We start from the raw sequence: 21,172 nt of genomic DNA, 5'->3' as shown, positions 1-21,172 counted from the left end.
CTTGCCTGCTCTGCTGTCCTGGTTTGGGCATGGACATATTCACAGTTCATGTGGTGCTCATGAGCAAGCAGCCTGTGTGACAATAAAGTGCTTGTACTTAATCAAGGAAGGGCTGCAAGGCTGGAACATCTATCAAAATTACAACAATGGAATGCCATCAGCATGAGCCACAGGATCACAACATTTTAGCATGCAAGGACACCTTCAGCAGAGTTGAGCTGAGATTTACCAGGCAACAGTAAACAAAAAAATAACTGCAGCTAATAAAATGGGTGTAGCTATATTTTTGTCTGAAAACAAGAAATCACCCCAAAAGTGACAGATCTATTCATTTAAAAACAAAACAAGGAAAAAAGAATCTGGTAATTAAAAAACATAGAACTTTAGCTTTGTAAATTTTGCAGATCATGTAACTACTGACCTGAAAGCCTGATTATTAATTGCAACAACCAAAACCCATAGTGCCAGAATATACACATTCATAATCCAAAACACTGCAAAGATATAAGTACTAGAGTGAGCATGTAATTTAACTTAGTGATAGAATTTGACACACACAGTTATAATCGAGGTGAAAATGTTACAGATTAATTTTCTTTACATGAGAAAATGAGACACTATATGTTGGTAGTTGCATTCACCTCAACATGGAAATTATCAGAGAAATTTACTAAATGTTACTACACAAGAATAAAAAACAAATTCTTGACACTTACCAATCCTCATTTACATAAACCAAAACCTTTATTGCCCGTATTTATATAAATAGGGTATCATACAGTAAGCCCCAGTTTACATTTATAAATGGAGAACATTTTGAAGAGCTCTTCAACAGCAATGTGAAGTGTGCAAAAATACTGGAATGAGAAATAAATATTCTAAAAAGAAAAAAAAAGGAACTGCTCTCCCATGCCTAGAAATATCAAGTACCTCTTAGATTTTTAACTTTAAAAATTATCTTTGCCAATTTTAGATCAAAATAAATGCAGCAGATGTGTTACAACATTAATGCTAACTCAGAAAATATAACCCAAAGTCCTGAATGTAATCTTGTACATCCACAGTACATGTATATCTTGTACATTTCCACATTTTATCTTCTTGAAACTACACTAGAGCACATAGAACTAGTGGTATATTACAATATATTCTCTTTGAAACACCAATTTTCACAGTCCTGGCAAACAGTACCAGTTTATTGCTAGCATTCCATTTCATATTTCATAGCACACAAGTGTTGAGTAACTCATATACTGTAAATAAACACACACCAAGTAAACTGATGTTATTATCACATACCTTAAAACAGGTTTGGTTTTTTTCCCTAATTTGTGTGAATGTTGCCTACAAAGTCAAGGACAACAATACCAATTAGCTCCTAGCACAGTATTAGCAAAATATCATTGATGTTCTCTCAAGTTAATAAATAATCTTAATTCCAGCTGGTAACACATCTAGAAGTACTCTGATCAATTACTCAAAACTGGGAGCAGATGGGTGTCCACTAGTGACCAGAAGCAGGATTTATACAGGTTGATTCCACACTTCCCAATATATTTCAGAAGTACAGGGAAATACTGATTATCTCAAAGTCTTCAAATATCTTTGCAGTCAAAACTTCACGTAGTTTAAAACTTACATATTTACAAGTCTCCAGTCCTTGAGATTTCAGATCTTCACAGTACTAAGTTAAAAATTTATCAGATACAACCTCCTATAGTTTACCTGCACTCTGCACTGAAACAGTCACATGACTTCACAGGGAACTCTTCTCTAAGATACAGTCATCACTAGGAGAGAAAACCCCCAAATTCTTCAGCATTAAAATCTGCATCAGCTAGATATGTAGCCTAGTTAAGTAAGAACTTGAATTGTAAAGACATTGCTTTACTATCAACAAAACCTGGCAAGAGAAAGAAAAGAATTTTTCTTTAAAATAAAAATGTTTAGAAGGCAGTTAGCAGTGGCAGTTTAAATAAATTTACAAGGAAATAAACAAACATTTGCATATAAGACAGTGATCAAACAATGAACAGAGGAATCCATAGCATAACTTTGCCATCTTCTTTTCAAGTGTTTATTTTGAAGGTCTGCTTTCACAGCATATAAAGTCAGCTTTGGGACCAATCAGCATTATACTGAAAACTTTTTTAATAAAGGTCTTCTTTGCATTTTAGCAAATTCAGAGTCCACAATTCCAGGAGCACTTTTCTTCAGTCCTCTAAATAAGGGCCATGCACTGTACTTATAGGCTCACCTCAGGAATACCTGTTTCTACCAAGCACAGTCATACACACATCATTTTACTACTTTGATAGCAATTCATTTTTTCACAGTAAGTCACAAATTACCTTTGTCTAAAATATCTGCTTAGACTGTGATGAACATCCATTAGAGAGCCACACATTTTCTAACAGTATTTATGCTTGGACAGTCTCTGCTGGAACGAGATTCCCTGTTGTATCCAGCTGCATACACTTACAAGAGCAGGCAGAAACTGGGCACTCAGTATGGTCCCTAAATAGCAACAGTCAAAAAAAGAAAAAACAGGTAAAATAATTTTGCAATTATACATTTTACTATGTGCAGAGGTATAGCATCTCAGAAAAACTCAGTATCACAGTTCAGTTCTGTTATTTAAACTTTATAATGATAGATACAGGGAAGGAGACATGTTCTACTCAGTGCAGAACACACATGTGAAATAACAAAATTTTAACACTGACTTACCTGAACCAGCTCAGCATATGTCCAGCATGTCCACCATGCCTACAGTTGTGACACCAAGTAAACCAGTTGTTGAACTGGGCTAACTTCTTGTCTTTGCTAAGATCCACTTTTTCATCTGACTTGGATCCTCCTGTCCAGAGGCAAACCCACCCCCACAAATATGGCTGTAAATCATTACACTTCATTTACATTTCAGTCCCAGAAACACCATTAAAATGATTTTGAAATAAGGAACATAATGTGAAAAAGCATTGTGATTTTAAAATAGAAGTAAGTAAAAAATATTAAGAACTGGAGGAGTGCTAAAAAAGAATTAGACTGCTAAACTGTTGCTTATCTTATCTTTTAGATATGCTAAACTAGCCTATTAAACAAGTTTTACAGACAGAATCTCGTTCAATGGTGATTTATGTCTTATTGATTGATTTATAATCCATTTGATTATCCATGGCCTGTTCTGCTGCACATGAAATCATCTGCTTTAGAAAAAAATCAACAAAATCTAAGTTATGAGTTGGAAAAAGTTCAGTATAGAAGTCATAACAAAGATCAGTGAAAGAATGAGAATGGTAAATAAAAACGTCAACTGTACAGCTGCTCATGGCTCTGTAATAAGATTGACTTAAAAATATGGTCAAAATCCTTTTAATTTAGACATTATACAATGCTGAGCCAAAGGCATTTACAAGCAAACAATTCCAGTCATAATACCTCTTAGTTCTGACAGCATGACCCATGCTTTCTTTCATACTTAATAACAGAAAGTACACCACAACTCTCTTCCTCTTCCAGCTAAAAATTAATTACTTTACATTTAATGATTTGTGTTGCATGCCTGCAATTGATCTCAAGAAAACACACTCCCCATTTCTTTCAGTGGTAAAGCTCACAATACTGATCCTCACAATACTTGGATCTTTACATCTGTCTAACCATGGAATTTGACTGACAGTCTCATGGAAACTGTGAGAATCAAGTGACTATGAATACTGTGTGACCATTAAGAATTGAAACAAAGGTTTCATCCCAAAATCAGATGGGATGTAATTATGGTCCTTCTCCCTTCAAAATGATGAGTATGAATATTTACAGTATAAGCACAAATAGAAAAAAGAAGTGCAACAGAAGATCTTTCAATAGGAACTGCTAATGTGGCCTCCAACTAGTGCTGTAGCTGAATAATTAAAACCCTCTGTGTCATACCTGGACAGCTGGAAACTGGTGTTCCCATATTTATCAGGCAAAGTGCACAGCGGGGAAGGGGCTTACGGCAACCAGGACAGCTCGTAACTTTGGACTTGGTGGGGGAACCGCTGACTCCATACTGGCTAAAACCGCGCCCCTGGTGAGGAATAGCTGAGCAGCTGTAAGAGATTGATTTCCCACAGAAATTGCAACTCACAAACACCTAAAGAGAACAGATGCCCATTAATTTTTTGGTTTGGTTCCACTTTTGCTATACCTGTGAGTGAATCATTCAAGGTAATGAACATTTATTTACCAGATATTCTAGAGAGTGCTCTGGAAAGCCAAGCCTACTTGTGAAGGAATTCTTAACATCTTGGCTTATAGATGAAGCACACAGCCCTTAGAAGTAGGCCTTAATGATGCTCACTAACTTCAAAAGCACATAAAAACATGCACAATTGCTAAAACTTTTAAAGATATTATTTAAGGTATTATAATAAAAGCTGTATCTTCAGCAATGGAAGAAACTAGGCTTATTCTACTTACTATATAAAGTTTGGTCTCTCTCTTATAGTCAGATGACTCACACTACAACCCCCAACATAAGGATTATCCTAATATTATTTATCTACATCCCTTGTGTCACAAGTTGTGACTTGATACCAAGGAGCGCATATTTCAAATTCTTTAGGGCTATTTATCTTAAACAACATAAGGAAGGAGCAGTAAACTCAACTCCCTCCCACTTGGAACAACTCTGCTTCAACAGCTATGACTGATAAATGAATTCAAAACTAGAAACTCTCAAGCCCTAAAGCTCAGAATGAACATACTTAGCAGACATGATAGAGTAAAAGGTGCCATGGTAAGACCATGCTGGCTGAAACTGCCACCAGATGTTAAGAAGATAGCACTTGGGCAGGGCGTTAGTTTTTAGGTCATTGTACTTTCAGAACTGATAATGAAAGTTGCTGCTGTTCACTTCATTTTCAGGTTCAAGGGCTTCAAAACAGCTTTAAAGTTTTTTCAATTAAAACAAAAGCAATTTGAACTAGTTCCAATTCAGCTGGGTGATACATCTCTGACTTTATTTTTCAGCATGTGAGAAAAAAAAATCTGAGTTTCCAGTTTCCCCAGAAGAAAAGTGTTGATAGGTTACAGTTTCTGAAAAACCTGTTATTTGAAAAAAGTGACACCTCCTTTTTTTTAGGGCAGGCTAAGCTGAAGTCTTTCTTTTGCACATAAATCCTCATGAAAACCAAGATATCAGTAGCAAGGGTTTTTTTACACAAGTACCATGCCACGTTCCTTTCTGGACTGGTCATATTTCATATAGGATTTATATTTACCTGGGCTAAAGGCTTTGAGCTGGGATCCAGCTTACTCCTATGAATATCAAATTCTGCACGTTTATGCCAAAACCTCCAGGCATCTAAAAGATTCCTGTAGTTCTCAATCCAGTACTGAACCCTTTCATCCTTAAGTACATCTGATGGAGAACCCTAAGGTAGGCAGGAAAAAATGTCAGAGACACATTAAAGGCACACAATACATATTACTCACTTTTTCAAAAGCCTTTACAAAGTGTACTACAAGATATAAGAAATAATACAGTGTCATTTATCCCAAAAAATATGAATTTTCTGTGAAATTGTAATGTGAGTTTGATAAATATTTTCTTCAGTTTCTCCCTGGTTGAAAATACTTGTGTTGTCACGTCCTCCTAAGAACTTCTGTCTGTGAGATGAAGGATTTGAAAGTTCTGCCATGTTTCACAATTTGTCATGATTGCATATGCAGTTAAATACACCACTGGCAATAGCTGCTACTGTATAAGGGCCAAGGTAAATCCATTATTTAAAAAAAAAACTCAAAGCCTACAAGAAAACAAAAAACCTCATTTTTGTTCCCTATCAAAATCCTGAAAGCAAAAAAAAAAAATTCCTGAAAATGTCAGGAAACACATCAGCAATAAGCAGATAAATGGGTATTCCCAGTTCAGCTGTGAAAAGGATTACGATTTTCTTTTGCCTCTTTCCCCTACTACCTCCTCAAGCTACCTCAACCAGAGAGTGTGAAGACACATACTTACCAGTTAGCACTCAGTTTTTCAGATGACTCCACAAAAATAACAAACCAACCAATTGTCCCAATTTAATACAGAAAATACTTTTTAGTTCACAAGATAAAGAAACTACGTTTAGTTTTCCTCCATAAAATTTATTTTGGAGTGAAACACTTACCTGTAGCATGCAATAGCTTGCTGTCTGGACATCTCCAGTTCTATCAACATAACTTTCCATCAAGTCTACTCCATCTTTTGTCAGCCCTGTTAACAGTATTCCCTCCAAATTCCCAGCCTCTTTCATTTCATTTGTCAGCTTTTCAATAAACCTGTTGAGCTATAAAAAAATATATATGAAGAAATACATAAATATATGTAAAAACAGCATCTGCAGCTAACAGAATGCATTGCTTGCTGGATGTTATGCAGAAGAAGTTAAATTACTATATCATACGAAACTGCATGAAATGAAGTGTTTATAAACGAACTTTAGGCTTCCTGATAGAAAATGCAAGAAGAGAAGTTATGTATTCTTAGAATACTTCGGTGAATTTAAAATAGAACATTGCTGCTGCAAAACCAAACCATAATTTGAGAGAACATTAACATCTGGAAATAAATACTGAAGACATAGAAATACTCTCCAGTAAAACAGGTGTACAGTTAATGCAACTGCATCTGAACTACCATGTAATGAATACTCACAAAACCTCCAAAACCACAAAACCAATAAAGCCCCCAAATCAACCAACCAAAAGCAGAATCTAAAATTAAGCTGGAAGTACAAACTCAAAACCAGATTAATACCATACGTTATATACTACTGTGATAAGAAAAAACAAATCACTCATGACTCATTATTTCCACTGGTCACCCCACTACCCCAGAGTTTCTTCTGCCACTGAATAAAGCCCAGTTTAAAAGTTTGTTTAAATGTGCAACCCCAAACTTACCTGAGCATCATTGAGGAACTTGCAAGCAAATGCCACTCTGTCTCGTACAGCTACGTTATTTTCATACTTCAGAGAGAAAAATGGGAATTACTAACATCAGATACATGCTTCCCTTTTTCCAACACATTGTAAAAATCAGAACAGTTGCACTACTGTCTAACTAATACAATGAAATTGATTGTGTACAAAGAAAATGTGGCATGTGGAGAAGGCTAACTCTAAATATCAGCTAACTTGTTTGTACTCAGGTACAGGTATCAGAGGGAGAGTGCAGGTATGGGAACAATCTACCCCCAAAGTCTGGTACAACACATCCTACATGGTTTATGAAACTCTACAAAAACAAACTTTGCAAGTCCTGTAGAGGACTTAGTGCTTCCAGCACATATAGCCAGGTGTCCCACCAAGTCACAGGCAGAAGAAAAACAAACCAAGTTCCGCTTACTGTATTTACATAATAACTAGCCTAACCACTCATTCCTTCCTTAAATTGCAAACAAAAGTTAACAAAGCAAACAGAACATCCTAAGCAAACAAAAATTAAACATCCAGAATTAATTTTCTAGAAGTATATTAACACTTGAGGTACAGCAGCGTATCAGTATTTCTGCTTTTTATTCATTTTACTAGATGTGACACCACAGAAAAAAAATACTTCTCTGTATCAATTCTCGCACTTAGCTATGCCCATATTTTTCCCTCTGATATTCTCAGACTAGAAATTGTGACTGACACTGCCAAAACAAGATGTGCTTGGCAAAATCTTTCATGCAGACATCAACAGGTCTCACTGAAGGAAAACTAAAATTAAACCCAAACAAACAGTACCTTATCACATGTGAGTTGCCAGTTCATCAATAAAAAAATCTATAAAAGTACTACCCAAAATCCAGAGAACAACAATACTCTCTCTCAAAGACAGACAGAAAGAAAGAAAAAAAAATAAATTCAGGTTTCTCTCCTCTGGGATTCTAGCCATTTTTATTTTTCATTACCCTAAGAGCAACAATATGACAACTTCACTTTCAACAGCTTTGGGTCAATTACTCTGCTGCACCACAACAGCTCTCTCCTAGGCTAAATAATTCCTACTGAATCAGGTATTTCTACTGATCTCTCACCAGGAATAAAGTACATTAACTCCTCCAAAGGCTCAAAGTATCTCATGTTTAGTTTGCCCTTTAAATGGCATGTCTGTAGCCCTTTCAGAAGCCCTGGAACTACTCTATTTACTCCTTCAACAAAGTGAAATTATCTTAACAAGTAAGCAAGGGAAAATAAAATACACTTCATTGCAAATGTAGCTGGATGAAAGTTCTGCAAAACTCCACTGCATTTAGTCTGCTTTTTGCATTTCCATTATTAATCTCTCTTCTGTTGCTTCCCACTGCTTACATTACTTTGATAATATATTTCTAGAGGTTTCATAACTCCGTGCTAAAAATAAAATTCCTCTAAAAATGTGTAAATATAATCTATATTTTGGCCATTCACGCATGACTTATTCACTAACATGAGATGTCTCTTCTGCAGACAGATATGCTATTTGCCAGCACCAGGATAAAAGAATAGGTTTAAATTTGATTAATTCTTGGAGTATATAGGACTCCCCCTACATAAGTGCATGTATCTATAGGCTCCTATTGCAGAAAGAAATTTTAGCCTAACACAGAAATTTACTCACCAAAACACCATCATATGAACCAGACTCACTCGTCAGGAAAGCAAACATAGCACACAAGTAGGGATTGTTCAACTGCAGTCTCAGAGTACTGCACATTTCTCTCCAAAGTGAGTTCTTCTCATCTGTGTAGCCTGACAGAGCCATTGCTACAACGTTAAGGTTCAGATCACCTGATTTATGAAAAGTGAAAGAATCCAGTTAAAGCTGCAAATGAAACATCCATTTGAAACACAATGTGTTGTCAGGATGCAACATAAAATGCAGTAGAATTAACACTACCTAAATTAATGTGCATACACTACCATGTATAGTAGCTTCTACTTTAAATGCCTTTGGTAAGTTAGCATCTACATGCATGACAGCCTCTTTAACAACATCACACTACTTGTGGTATTTTGAAATAGCTATCACAAAAGATTGTCATCATCATAATTCACATCCATAAGAAGTGAAAAGACAGGATTGTATATCCAGCCATTGTTTAACAGACCTAGTTGAAGGATGACAATTGTACACAAAGGTTTCAAGCCAAGAAGTTTCCTAAAAACATGAAAACTATTAAATCTAAATATTCATTCTGTCAGAAAGTCCAATTTTATTCTTGAATTTGAAAACAGCAGGTCTCCAGTCTGAACCCTCCCTGTGGAAAGCACAGACAGACACTCTTTCCCCCAGCAGTTCTATTAAAGCAAAAGGAATCCCACTAGTTCTAAACATAAGTCTTTCTGGGGCTTTTATGAGGAAGGAAATTCTGAAACATATGATCTATTTTAAATAGACAGTATGGCATATGGTAGTCTGATGAGTGAAATAGCAGGATTTGTCAAGCTCCAATACCAGTGTTTTAAGTAACAATTTTACAACATAACAGGCATCTCTTCCACACTATCTTCTATAATTGTGTTAACAGAAAAAATCTACTAATGTGATATAGTGCCAAAATAAAAAGCTAAACACAATACACACCTTTTCCTGAGGAAGCCCCTTTATTCAGAATTTGTATTGCTCGCCGTATGTCCAAGTTGAAAAGTGCTACAGCAGCAGCTCGCTCCCAGTCGCCCTCCTGTTCCAATGAATTTAGGAAAGGCTCCACATCTAAGTCTGTTCCCTTCTTGATCCACCCACAGAGCTGCAAAGCCAAAGATCTCTCCTCACTCAGATACTGAATAATATCAGCCTGTCTATCAGATCCACTCCTGCTGTGCCTGAGGTTCTCCGTTGTTCCTAGAAATGGGAAGTAAGTTAAATTATGCTTAAATGACAGTTTCAATTGCAATCACAACACAGGGCTTTGACTTCAATCATAAAGCAGGGTACAAAAGCTGAGTATTGCATTTTAATACTTTAACATTGCTTACAACTGCAAGCAAGGAGCAGCATGCACAAAATTATTTTGATCTACTAAAAATTATGCACCTAAGCTTGACACATATTTCTCAGTCTTTTTTCTTTCTTCTACACTTGTTACATTTGACAGGAGCTCTCAGTATGTTCAAATTGAAAATACATAATACATTGTCAAGCACCTGCTCTACCAGCTCTCAGCCAGCATCAGTGTGCCAGAAGCTTTCCCAAAATGAAGACTCATTTTCTGTTCCAAGAAGCATAGTTATTAATAAGACATATATTGAAGAGAGAAAGAAGTATTCAAATAATAAATTATACTAAAAAATATTTCAGCCAGCATGAGAGGCAGAATGTGATGACCCAGGGTTGATCACCACTTCAGAACAGGTCAGCTTATTTAAACATAGTCATACAAATGTACTTAATGCAACAGCAGTGACAGCAGCAAAGTCACCTTTCTAGAACCACACCCTGATGTGGAGCTTTGAAAAATACAATATTCTGCAGGGAATATAATATTATGCAAAAAAGTATAATATGCAGGGAGCAAGAATTCTTAGCGCCATAATCAAAACTCAAATGTTTGAAACAGTTCAAAGATTTACTTCTGAGGATACTATGCTTCTACAATTACTGACTTTCCAAGAACACTGAAAACTCTGGAAATTACTGTTAACTTACATTATTAAAACACAAACAGAAAGACTTTGTTTTTATATTTTTGAATAGTTTCTTTGAACAATTGCCAAAGACAAACTCATGAGTGGATCATTCTGCAAACATACTACAACAATACTTATAGCAAAGTTAGAACATTCTTACCCAAAGATGACTTCACAATTGATTTAATGCCAGTGTAAACTAAGGGACCTTTGTTTCCTGTAAGTTTTTGATCCATATCTTCAGTATACTGCTTCATAAGTATTTTCATATATAGGAAGCTTAATTTTTCACAAAAAATGCCACAGCCTGTTAATGTATTCAAAGTATTTACAAGACATTGCATTGTATTTAAAGATTTTAATGCATTTTATGTAAGTGATTTATATATAAAGGTATATTACTTCCTTAGGACAACAACTACAATAAAATAAAGGATATAATGCAGAGTGTACCAAAGGGACTTCAGCTGAGGATCTTCATTTCCAGCTAGGAGGTGATTTCTCCAAACTTGCTCGGTATCAAGACCATACCGTGAGAGAGCTCTGAGGCGCATTTTGGTTGCAATGTCTTTTTCCAAGGAGCTAGCCTTTCCCTCTTCTGTACACTCATACAAATGTCGGCCACAAGCCCACATTAAGGATGTCACTGGGCTCCATGCAAGAGAAATTCTTTCAAAAACAGTGAAGTCGGACATAGTCCTGTTGGGAGTCACTACCACCATTCGGTTCTGGCTTGTGGGATGCCAGGCAAATGAAGCAATGTAATTTTCACATGGTTGGACACTTCTCTCAATTATTGTTGGCTCAGTTTCATCTCCAATGGGGGTGGGAGTATGCTGCATGTCATACAGTCTAATGATGTTACTATCCCTTGTTAAAGTAGCTAACAGTCCAGTCCTTGTTGGACACCATGCAACTTTTGTTAAGGGTTTTGGTTGCTCTGTCAGGGTCAAAACAGGCTTTTCAAACTTTCTTAAATCCCATATGGCAACCTGACCTTCATAGAAGGAAGCAACACGATCGTGGAAATAGGGATCAACAGTCACTCCTTGGACAGCCTTGGTGTTTACAAATATTTTTTGGCTTGTGTTCCTAAGATCAAAGATAGCCAGATTTCGATGCATTCCAGCTAAGAGCAGTTTCTGATCCCGTGGAAGCCAACAGAGAGAGAGACAAGCATCGTTCTGCCCTAATTCATACAGTGGTTTTGTAACTACCAGGCCTGCCTCTGCATCTCCTGCTGAAAGCCTCACTTTCTCTGTGGCAACTGCAGTCTCTGGGGCATATTTGCTGCTGATATCCCAGATCAGCACAGAAAAGTCAGCCCGATGTTTATCCAGCCCAGCAGCAAGCCAGTTGCTGTCCAGGGGGTTCCAGGCCAGGGTATTGCACTGCCGAGCATGCTTGGGAACAAACTCTTTGCCTATCAAATCCTTGGATTTGGAGTTGTGATCTTGCCCGAGGCTGGTAAGCACCACTCGGCCATTGGCCTGTCCAACAGCAAGGAGACACTCGGGATCATACTTGGGATACCAAGCCACACATTTCATGTAGGGAGTGTCTGAGTTTATGGACAGCAGCGTGGCCGTAGTCTCCTCCGACAGGCGCAGGGACCCTGCCTTGAGCTCCGAGCTCACAGCAGAGTCAATGTGATACAGGCTCAGCTCTGAATCGCACACAACAAATCTGTCAACGTGGTGGGGGGCCCACAGGATATCAGGTTTGGAGCCACTCATGGCTAGGGTAAGCTGACACACAATTTAAGGTGTGCTAAGAAGATTCAGGTGATATCCATGCATACGGAAACTGTTGAGAAAATAATTTGTAGGAACGTTATCAAAACCCAAGTCCTTTATCAAAAATCATCATTAAACAAACAAAACCAAATTATTTTTAGCCAAGAGTTTATCTCATAACACATTTCAGGCCAAATCATTAAGCAATCTCCTCACAACACTTGTTGTTTTTGCTGGTATGTACATACCGAGGCAGAACCAACACGACCACCTACAAACTGATGACAGCGGGATTTGCTGTGTTTACAAACTCCTCACCAGCATTAAGCAAGAAGACATTACCCGAGATGCGCTGTGCCAGGACACGTGGGTGTGCCGCTGGGAAAGAGCCACGCCCTCAAACATCTAGAAGAAAATGTCCCTGCCTAATTAAAAAACATTAAGCGAAAAAAATTAGAGGCTGGCAGTTTTATCTAAAGCCTGCTCCATAGGCTAGAAAGGCTTCCTGCCTTGGAAGATTTCAACAGAAATTCAAATTGTCATCTTATTGTACAGTTCCCACTCCCACCACCTGCCCCAATGCTACCCTTTCTCGGTTCGCATCTGATCCACCAACATTCAAAAAGGCACATTACTGTCAAAATACTTGCAGCAGCTACCAGCACCACACGTGCCTACCTGCAAACAGACCCCACAGATCCTACACACCTCTGCTATTACCGTGGAAAAGACAGGCAAGATCGGGAAGTATGAAAAATCAGCACTATTTACCACGCTTGGGCCGCCCCTGTGTGCCTGCAGGTCACCCCCGCCTCCGCCCGCCGCCCGTTTCCGGCAGGAGACGCGGAGCGCGGAGGCGGCCGCAAGGGCGGACCGGAGCCGGGAGACCGCCACCCTGCCACCCACCGTCCTTCCGTCCGTCCGTCCGTTCCCGGGCGCTTCCAGCGCTCACCCAGCGCGCGGAGGCTCCAGCCCGGCCGCCGCCAGCGGCCCCGCCGCCCGCGCACGGGAACGGGAAGCGCACCAGGGCTTCCGGCCGCGGCGCTTCCGGCGCGCTGGGGAAGCGGAAGCACCGCCCGCCCGCGAGCTTCCGGCCGCCGTCCGCCCCTGCCTCCGCGGCCCCGAGCGGAGCGTGGACGGGCCGGGTTGGGCTCGGGGCTTGGGGCTCTGGGCTCGGGGAGAGCCCCGGGCCGGAGAGAGCCGGGAGCCCTCGAGACTCATTCCTGGCAGTGGGCTCCAGGGTGGCCCTGCTGGAGTAGGGGGGTTAGACCAGAGCCCCCACTGCGGCCCCTTCCAGCCTGAAGCATTCTGTGCCCACAGCGAGCATCTCAGTCTGATGCCTTTTGAGATTGCCCAAAACCAGAGACCAGACAAAATTACGAGAATAAAAAGCGGTTGTATTTATTAAATAGCCTCCAAGTACTTTAAAGGCAGACGAAGCTCCCCAAGGGGCTGCACCCAAAAATGGACCGCAGGTCACAGTTTTTCATATTTTCATAAGTTTGATCCCTTTGCATATTGGGGGTTAATCTCCCAGTTACAGCTTCAGGTAATGAAGTCATTACCCAAGTTTGGTCCCCACCCCCTTCACTTTTGTTTACGTTTCTCACACTCTATATGGAGTTTAGATTTATACACTAAAGAGTTGCAGGATTACAAATATATTAAATACAAAAAAGCTGAAGTTTTAAGGTATCAATTCCAACGCCCCTGCCAAGGACAGCTCCCAGTGTACCAGGTGCTCAGAGCCCTGTCCAGCCTGGCCTTGAACACTTCCAAGGATGGGACATCCCCGCTTCTGTGGGCACTCTGTGCCGCTGCCTCACCACCCTCACAGCAAAGAGTTTCTCCCTCACATCCAGTCTCACTCTGTCCCCTCTTTCTGGGGACCTACAAACAGCCAAAAATACAGGGGCTGGGGACTATGTACCATCTCTGGGCAACTTTTCCCATTATTTGATGACAAAATGATAAAGTTTTCTTACATATAAATTACCTGGAAAAAAGCCCAAACATATTTCCTCACTTCTATGCGCTAGGATTTTGCAACTTGCTTTTCTGCAAGCCGTGGAGATGTGAACTGTTACCTTTCTCCTTTTGTTTTCAATGCTCTTTAAAATTGTCTGTAATAAAAGTTATAAACTGAAGTACTAATTCGACAATTTCAGTCTCTCAGAGTAACTTCCTTCATATGGAAACAGTGATATCAGCCTGGAAATATTTAAACATCACATTTTAAAAGTTTTGTTCAGCTCTGTTAGAGTCGGGACATTAGCTCCTTTCTTTAGCTGTTTTTCTTACATCCTTTTTTATAAAACAAAGGAAATGAAATTAATATACTTTGGCTTCCTTATTAAATATTTTCCTACTTAATTTTTTTTAATTACAGCATATATTTTTTAATGGCCTTTCCATGTTTTTATAACTTAGCAAAACATTTTAAAGAAAATGTATGATACGTCATTGTTCATCCATCTTTTCAATAACCAGCATGTATTCAGTGCCTTTAGTTTAAAAATGTGTATGGAGTGGCTTTGGACATCATTTGGGTTAATGTCTGTTGTCTTTTTTTCTTGTCTCTAAGCACAGTGGAGAATTTGTATAACAAAGTGCATTTTATTTGTTAATTTTTCACAGGTTCATTAATTTATGCCACAAATGTCATTTAGTGCTGCAACACTAAATGACATTTGTGGCATAAATTAATGAACAGCAACCCTGTTGTTTTAGATTTCGTTGTAATATTCCTTCCATTTAAAAAGCACTTTTCTTCATAAAACAAGCTGGTTTTTTCCTTAATAACAGAGATCTTTAAGAGATCAGCAGTTTTGATAAATAAAATAGGATAAACCATGTGGGAAAATACAAAAGTAATTCAGATTAAGTAGTCTATCATATGTCAGAGGCAAAATTGGCAGACTGGATTTTCATGTTTATCTGTTTCAGTTTCATTATTCCATTTCCTTTGCAGCTGTTGAAGTGGAACATAGTGACCTTTTCACATCTGTTTCTAAGAATCACCAAAATTTCCAAGAATCACTGGTGGTTCTTTTTCTAACAGAGATGAAAATCAGATTGTGTATTCATAACATTTTTCCATGGCAAAGTATGGGAGTTCAGTTTATAAATGTAGGTAATACCTGCAATAATCACATCATCTAACTTTGATTCTAAGGGTAAGTTTTCAGGTCCTAGGGAATCAGCAGCTTAACTATCTGATATCCTGCTCATTTCTTGAGTCCCAGTGATGATCTGAATAAACTGCTAACAAATGCACGAGCTGCAGAAGAGCTGTTTCCTGTGTCTTTGGCACAGGAGAGATTCAGAGAGGTTAAAAATGAAAGATGGTATTTTGAAGCAGTAGCTGCTGTTAGTGCAATGGCAGGTACAAAGTAAGTTAACAGAAACATAAGAGCTATTTGGTGTTTCAGGGTGCAAAAGAATGTTACCACCCGAGGGATCACTGTGTCACAGTTACTAGAGCTGTTACATGAACTGCTGGGACGTTGATGTTTTATATTTGATCATTCTACCACATGCAGAAGTTATGTTTCCTGTGCTGATCTCAAAATAAATACTGCAGCAGTATTTCATTAGTGAGGTTGTGAGTTCCTCTAAGTTTTCTGAACCTTTGAAACTCTTGAATCTTTGCTTTTGCTTTCCATGCCCTGATTTATCCTTTTGGTTTGCATCTAGCTGTCTCCACATATGCATCTTTGTCCAATAGCAGCATCTTTATTTGTAAATAATACTGAATATTTGTTTAATTTTGAGGTTGTACCTAGGTGATTATTAATCTCTTCATCACCGTTGCATAACAAGTGATTTTTATATTTCATTGTTTCTTGTAATTGATATAGTTAAATAAACTTACATTTTTAAACCCCCAAATCATTAAGGATCTAATTCAGCTTGACTTTCATCAAGTCTCATTTTAATCCTACATTTTTTGGTCTCTCAAATGTTGCCTGCACTTATGATCAGTCCCTGTTATATTCCTTGTATGATCTTCTTATTTCTAATGTGAACTTACATGTAACAATTGCTTTTACGCCATAGTATCTCAAACTATTTTCAGCAATTTCTCTTTATTGATGATGCATATTTTTTTTTTTCTTTGTTCTGACTTCAGAGTATTCCAAGTTTGCTCTATGTACAAATCTCTGAGTGCTTTAAGAATTTTTAATACTGTGGAGAATTCATACAGTGAAGCTCCATTTTGAACTTATCTTCTTCTTTAAAGAAACATTAAAATTCATAAGAGGTCAAGGTATACCAGGGCTAGTTAATTTTTTTTCTATATTAAGTGGAAGCTATTTTTTCCTACAGCTTTGTTATGCTTTTTCATATTTGATTCCTGGAAGGCTAGCTTCTTGTTTAGTTTATGTTAATCTTTGAGATTTGTTATGTTTGTGTCATGTCTGGCCAAAATAGCTAAATCATTTCAGGAATACAGAAACACCCCAGTACTGCTGGAGTTTTGTATATTTCAATGCAATGTTAACAACTGGGTTTGAAGACATGTCAATTATTAGTTTAGTTATCTAAGTCTACTGCTGCTCTTCCTTTAAGAAAAAGTATATATTCCATTACTGCTATTTATAACATTACTACTGACTTGGGTTTTGATTACTTAAACTTGCAGAAGCTTGATGGAGCCTAGCAGACTGTTTCACATATAGTGTTTTACTTCTCCATGCCATGAGGCATACCTGGTAGTATTGCTTTATCTGATTTTTGGTAAGAGAAGAAAGTATTCATTACATAGAGAGTTTGAAGCTGTAGTTCAAATCTCTCAGTCTATGTAAAATGTATGTCTCTTTATAAAGATCCAAAATTACAAAGATTCCAAATTACAAAGATTCAGCAGCATGATTGCTGAAGTCATAGGCATGAGTTGCAAGACTGCTTCCTCCAGGCTTTAGTATTCTACTGAAAAATCTTTTGTTTGCACAGATCATACTATTTTCCTTTGTATATGTTGGGATTGTCGCTTAATTTTATACAATTCCTTGTTAAAAACATAATGGAAGTTACTGCATTCAAATGCCATATATTTTGGGGTGAAAAAGGTTCAGAGGATCCAGCAGGTCCAGTTGGCTCACCAGGTCTTTCACCTTGGTCATTCGTTAATTGAGGCATTCAAAACAAAAATCCTTTTAAGTAAGGAAGGTGACTCTTCTTTTGATGGCAGAATGGCCTTTGTCAACTGCACAGGCTTGGATAAGTGTGCAAAACTCTCAGCTTCACCTACTCCATTAATGTTACTGGTGGCTGCTGTACTTATTCAGTGGGATGCATAGAAATGTGAGCAAGGGGAATTGGAATAAATACAGCAAGAATTTCACAGGTACATTTGGGTTTTTTTGAAGATAACTACTGCATTTTATTAACTGAAAAACTGCTCTGTGGAAGTGATTTTAGAAGGATAGAGCAGGGGATATATGTGACAGAGGACAAGGCTTTTTATGTATTAAAGCTTGTATTCTTCTAGGAAAACTCATGAAATAAAAGGTAACTCTTCAGTTTTGATCACTATAGGCTGTTAGAGAGAGAGCTCAGCTTGAGCTCTATCATATGTTATGATAAGCAGAAACATAGGGGATTTACAAAGGTTGTTTAAAGAATTTGAAAATGAAATATGCTGTTTTTAAACAATATTCCACGTTGCTGAGCCTGACCAAAGCCCTTATTCAAACCAACAATTTTTTGTAGCCACAAAGCAACTACAGAATGGGTGCTGCAATGGCAACACGTTTGGCCACCTTTGCTTTAAGCTGTTAGTAAAGTAAAACATTTACACAGATAATTCTAAATTGGAATTTTGGATGTTTTTTGGAGTTGTGTTTTTTGTGGTTTTTGGTTTGGTTTGGTTTTTTTTTTCTGTTGTGGGCACTGGGGGGGGTGTGTGTGTGTGTTTGTCTTTTCTTTAAGGAAAACAAAGAGAGCCTAGTCTAAATGGAAACTGTGGAATTTCAGAAATGGGACTGCCAGGAAGTAAAGTGAATCTGTTGTAAACAGTTACCATTTTGATCCATGCTGTTTTCTTACAAATATAAGTAATAATTCACCTTATTACTAATGCGAAGCACTTCTCAGGTGAGTGCTACGTAAGTAACACAACAAGACTGTAATTCCACTTCTCTGACAACCTAGAACTGTACTTACTTCAGCAGCTGGTACTGCTTTGCCAATACATTCACTTTTAGCTTTCATTATCTTTGCAGTACTCAGGAGGTCCATGTGATGTACTGGTGCTCTTAACCTGGGTATCTAAAAGAGAGGAATGTGTGAAATGGGTATTTTGAATCTCAGGATCAGGTAGGAGCTAAGGAGTAAAACCAATTTTTCAGGACATATCCTCCCTCCTCAAAGTGTTTCTCAGTCTTTTAGTATCTTGGTCTTTAGCTTGCACCTTCTATTACAAGGGCACAAATGTTTTGCCCAGACAGTAGCCTCCTTTACCAGGTGTGTATAAATGATTAAATGCTGAATGAGGCACCCAGTATGAAGTATTATCATTACTATCATTATGCATTATCATGTGGATACACCAGAGGGCAGGATTTAAATAGCATAAATGTCTTCATAGCTTAAATATTCAGCAACTAAGTGACCCTTTTGACACACTTACTGCAATCTGGTTTTTAAAAGGCAAGTAATCAAAAGTTTCCTTGCACAGTGTATGAATAACAGCAACACTGAGTCAATATACAGCTAGTACTAGGAACACTGGTTTTAAAAAACTGCTTAAAATATTTATTTCAAGTTGCACCTACTAGTGATGTCTCCTAGCCAGAGAACAAAAAATCTACTATTCTTTATAGTAATTATTGTCATTCTTATTGAGTGAAGAGCACACCGGGGCAAAAAAATATAAATTTAAGGCAGTGAGTTTTGATTGATGTCATCAAACCAACTGACCCATAGTATAAGTCCTCTGACATTTTACATTCATGTACTCTAGAATATTCACCTTCTTTCATACTTGTATAGATTGTATCACATTGGCATTCCATTGTGGCTTTTCAAGCAACAGAATCATAATTTACTTTGTCTTCATACAGAAACTCTTTCTTATCTTTGTCAACTCTGTCTTTTTATTTCTTCTTTACCATCTTTTGAGTTTCAGTGATGAGAATAGCAGGAAGTATTCAAGGAGTGCAGGTATGTACCAGGAGGAACAAAAGTTAAAAATTGTTTTTTCCAGTAGAAGAGATGACTTAGCATGTATGCAGGTACTGAGGGCTTTTTACTTGAAATTCACTAGCAACACAAAATGAGTTGTACAGATAAAATTTTGTATTGCAGACTAGAATTTAGTATGGTCATATAATGAGTGCATTTAGATTCAGTAGTGCTGGCAGCTGAATATGCTGAGCATCTGGTTCAGAGCATGTGGTTCAGGGCAGCCATTGGAACACTGCTGTACTGACAAGCTTTGCAGGAAGTATTAATGTTAAAACAGTGCTGTAAATCTGGAGGCATTACTTCCATCAAGTTTGAATTCTAAGTAAATACAAAGCTATGAAAATATGTACTACAAAACTATGAAAATATATACTACAAACTACTAGTGAAAAAAAATTTTAAAAGCTCTGAATTGTAAATCAACAATCCTGTTGTGGAGCTGTCAAGATTTTTACTGTACTTCCAAAACACAGTAAGAAGCAAAGAGTTTAGGCTGATCCCAGAGACCAGTTACAGACTAACATGTGACAGATTTACAGATGTTCTAGACAGAAAATGCAACCAAACTTGACCCCATTACTGTCCAAATATAGCATGTGCTTCTACCAGGGTACATGTATATTTGACTAGTCAAATTCTTATGTCTAAAAATCATAAGTGTTTACATTTTCTGATCTCTGCCAGATGAAAGTCATGTTTGCAGGTCCTTCAAAAAAGTGAGAAATCTTTGAACACATCTGGAAATCCATTCATTCAATTCTGTTTTAACACATAGTGCAGATAAAACTTGCTGGAAAAAGCTTTTTTTTTTCCATAGCTGTTGATGTGATAGGCTGTTTGCAGTCTTGATCTGAGCATGCATTAAGGGTAAGAATAAATATGTAAACAGCATGAGTGATCTGTGTGGGTAATTTGTTGCTAATGAAATGTTTGATCATCACCAGTGTCTCTACTACAACAGATGCTGGGTGCTAGCAATAATTATCATTTGTTGCGCTAACAGATATTTAGTGTAAAATATTGTCTTCCATTGAAATTCTTTGTTTTCCTTGTGCAATGAAGGCAACATTTACTTAATGAAGAAAATTAGCCTCAATAAAGATGACACATATTTGGCAGGAGATGATGTAGAGGTTTCAAGGAAGGAAGCCCTTTAGGATGAGGCTGCAGCTGCTGGGCCAGCAAGTCCTTCCTCTCTTGAACTGGGTGAAGAGGGTGAGCAGTGGTGGCAGGTAGGACTTTTTCTGTTAGCAGCATGTTCCTTCAGTACATTCCATGTTAACAGAGCGTGAACAGAGTGACAAATCTGTGTGGGAATGGTACTGTGTACAGTCATAGGGCAAAGGTACAGCTCTCACATGCAACCTGTCATGGCTTAACCCCAGCCAGCAGCTAAGCACTGCACAGCCTCTTGCTTACTCCAGCCTCATCAGGATGGGAGGAACACAATTGGAAGGGTAAAAATAAGAAAACACACGGGTTGAGAGAACAACAGTTTATTAATTTTTTTCCAATTAATTAACCTATTAATTTTTTTAAACCTATAACAATAATAATATTGTAATGAAAAGGAAAATAGCAAAGAGAAACAAAACCACAAAATTGGTGCAAATGAA

The 21,172-nt window shown here is 37.9% G+C and overlaps 1 protein-coding gene across 4 annotated transcripts; it reads right to left on the bottom strand.

Annotated features, from left to right (window-relative positions):
• Window positions 1–722: 722 nt before the first annotated feature.
• Window positions 723–13,357, bottom strand: MIOS (meiosis regulator for oocyte development). 4 transcript variants are annotated; one of them, XM_054274157.1, is made up of 11 exons: window positions 13,318–13,357; window positions 11,069–12,435; window positions 10,790–10,888; window positions 9,587–9,844; window positions 8,621–8,790; window positions 6,937–7,002; window positions 6,162–6,320; window positions 5,268–5,420; window positions 3,934–4,138; window positions 2,731–2,860; window positions 723–2,517 (listed from the first exon to the last, which is right to left on the bottom strand). In XM_054274157.1, the coding sequence occupies exons 2-11, from the start codon at window positions 12,363–12,365 to the stop codon at window positions 2,421–2,423; spliced, it is 2,634 nt and encodes an 877-aa protein (XP_054130132.1). In that variant the 5' UTR covers window positions 12,366–12,435; window positions 13,318–13,357; the 3' UTR covers window positions 723–2,420. The 4 variants fall into 4 exon arrangements, with proteins under 4 accessions (XP_054130132.1, XP_054130130.1, XP_054130131.1 ...); XM_054274155.1 differs by having other exon boundaries at window positions 13,268–13,356; XM_054274156.1 differs by lacking the exon at window positions 13,318–13,357 and adding an exon at window positions 13,260–13,302.
• Between the last annotated feature and the right edge of the window lie 7,815 nt (window positions 13,358–21,172).

The sequence above is a fragment of the Melozone crissalis genome, unplaced genomic scaffold (assembly GCF_028551555.1).
Source record: "Melozone crissalis strain CALT ecotype California unplaced genomic scaffold, PUWL_Pcris_2 ptg000016l_1, whole genome shotgun sequence".
NCBI classification, from domain to species: domain Eukaryota; kingdom Metazoa; phylum Chordata; class Aves; order Passeriformes; family Passerellidae; genus Melozone; species Melozone crissalis.
The sequence above is the reverse complement of the archived record's forward strand: the minus strand, read 5'-3'. Positions and strand labels throughout refer to the sequence as shown.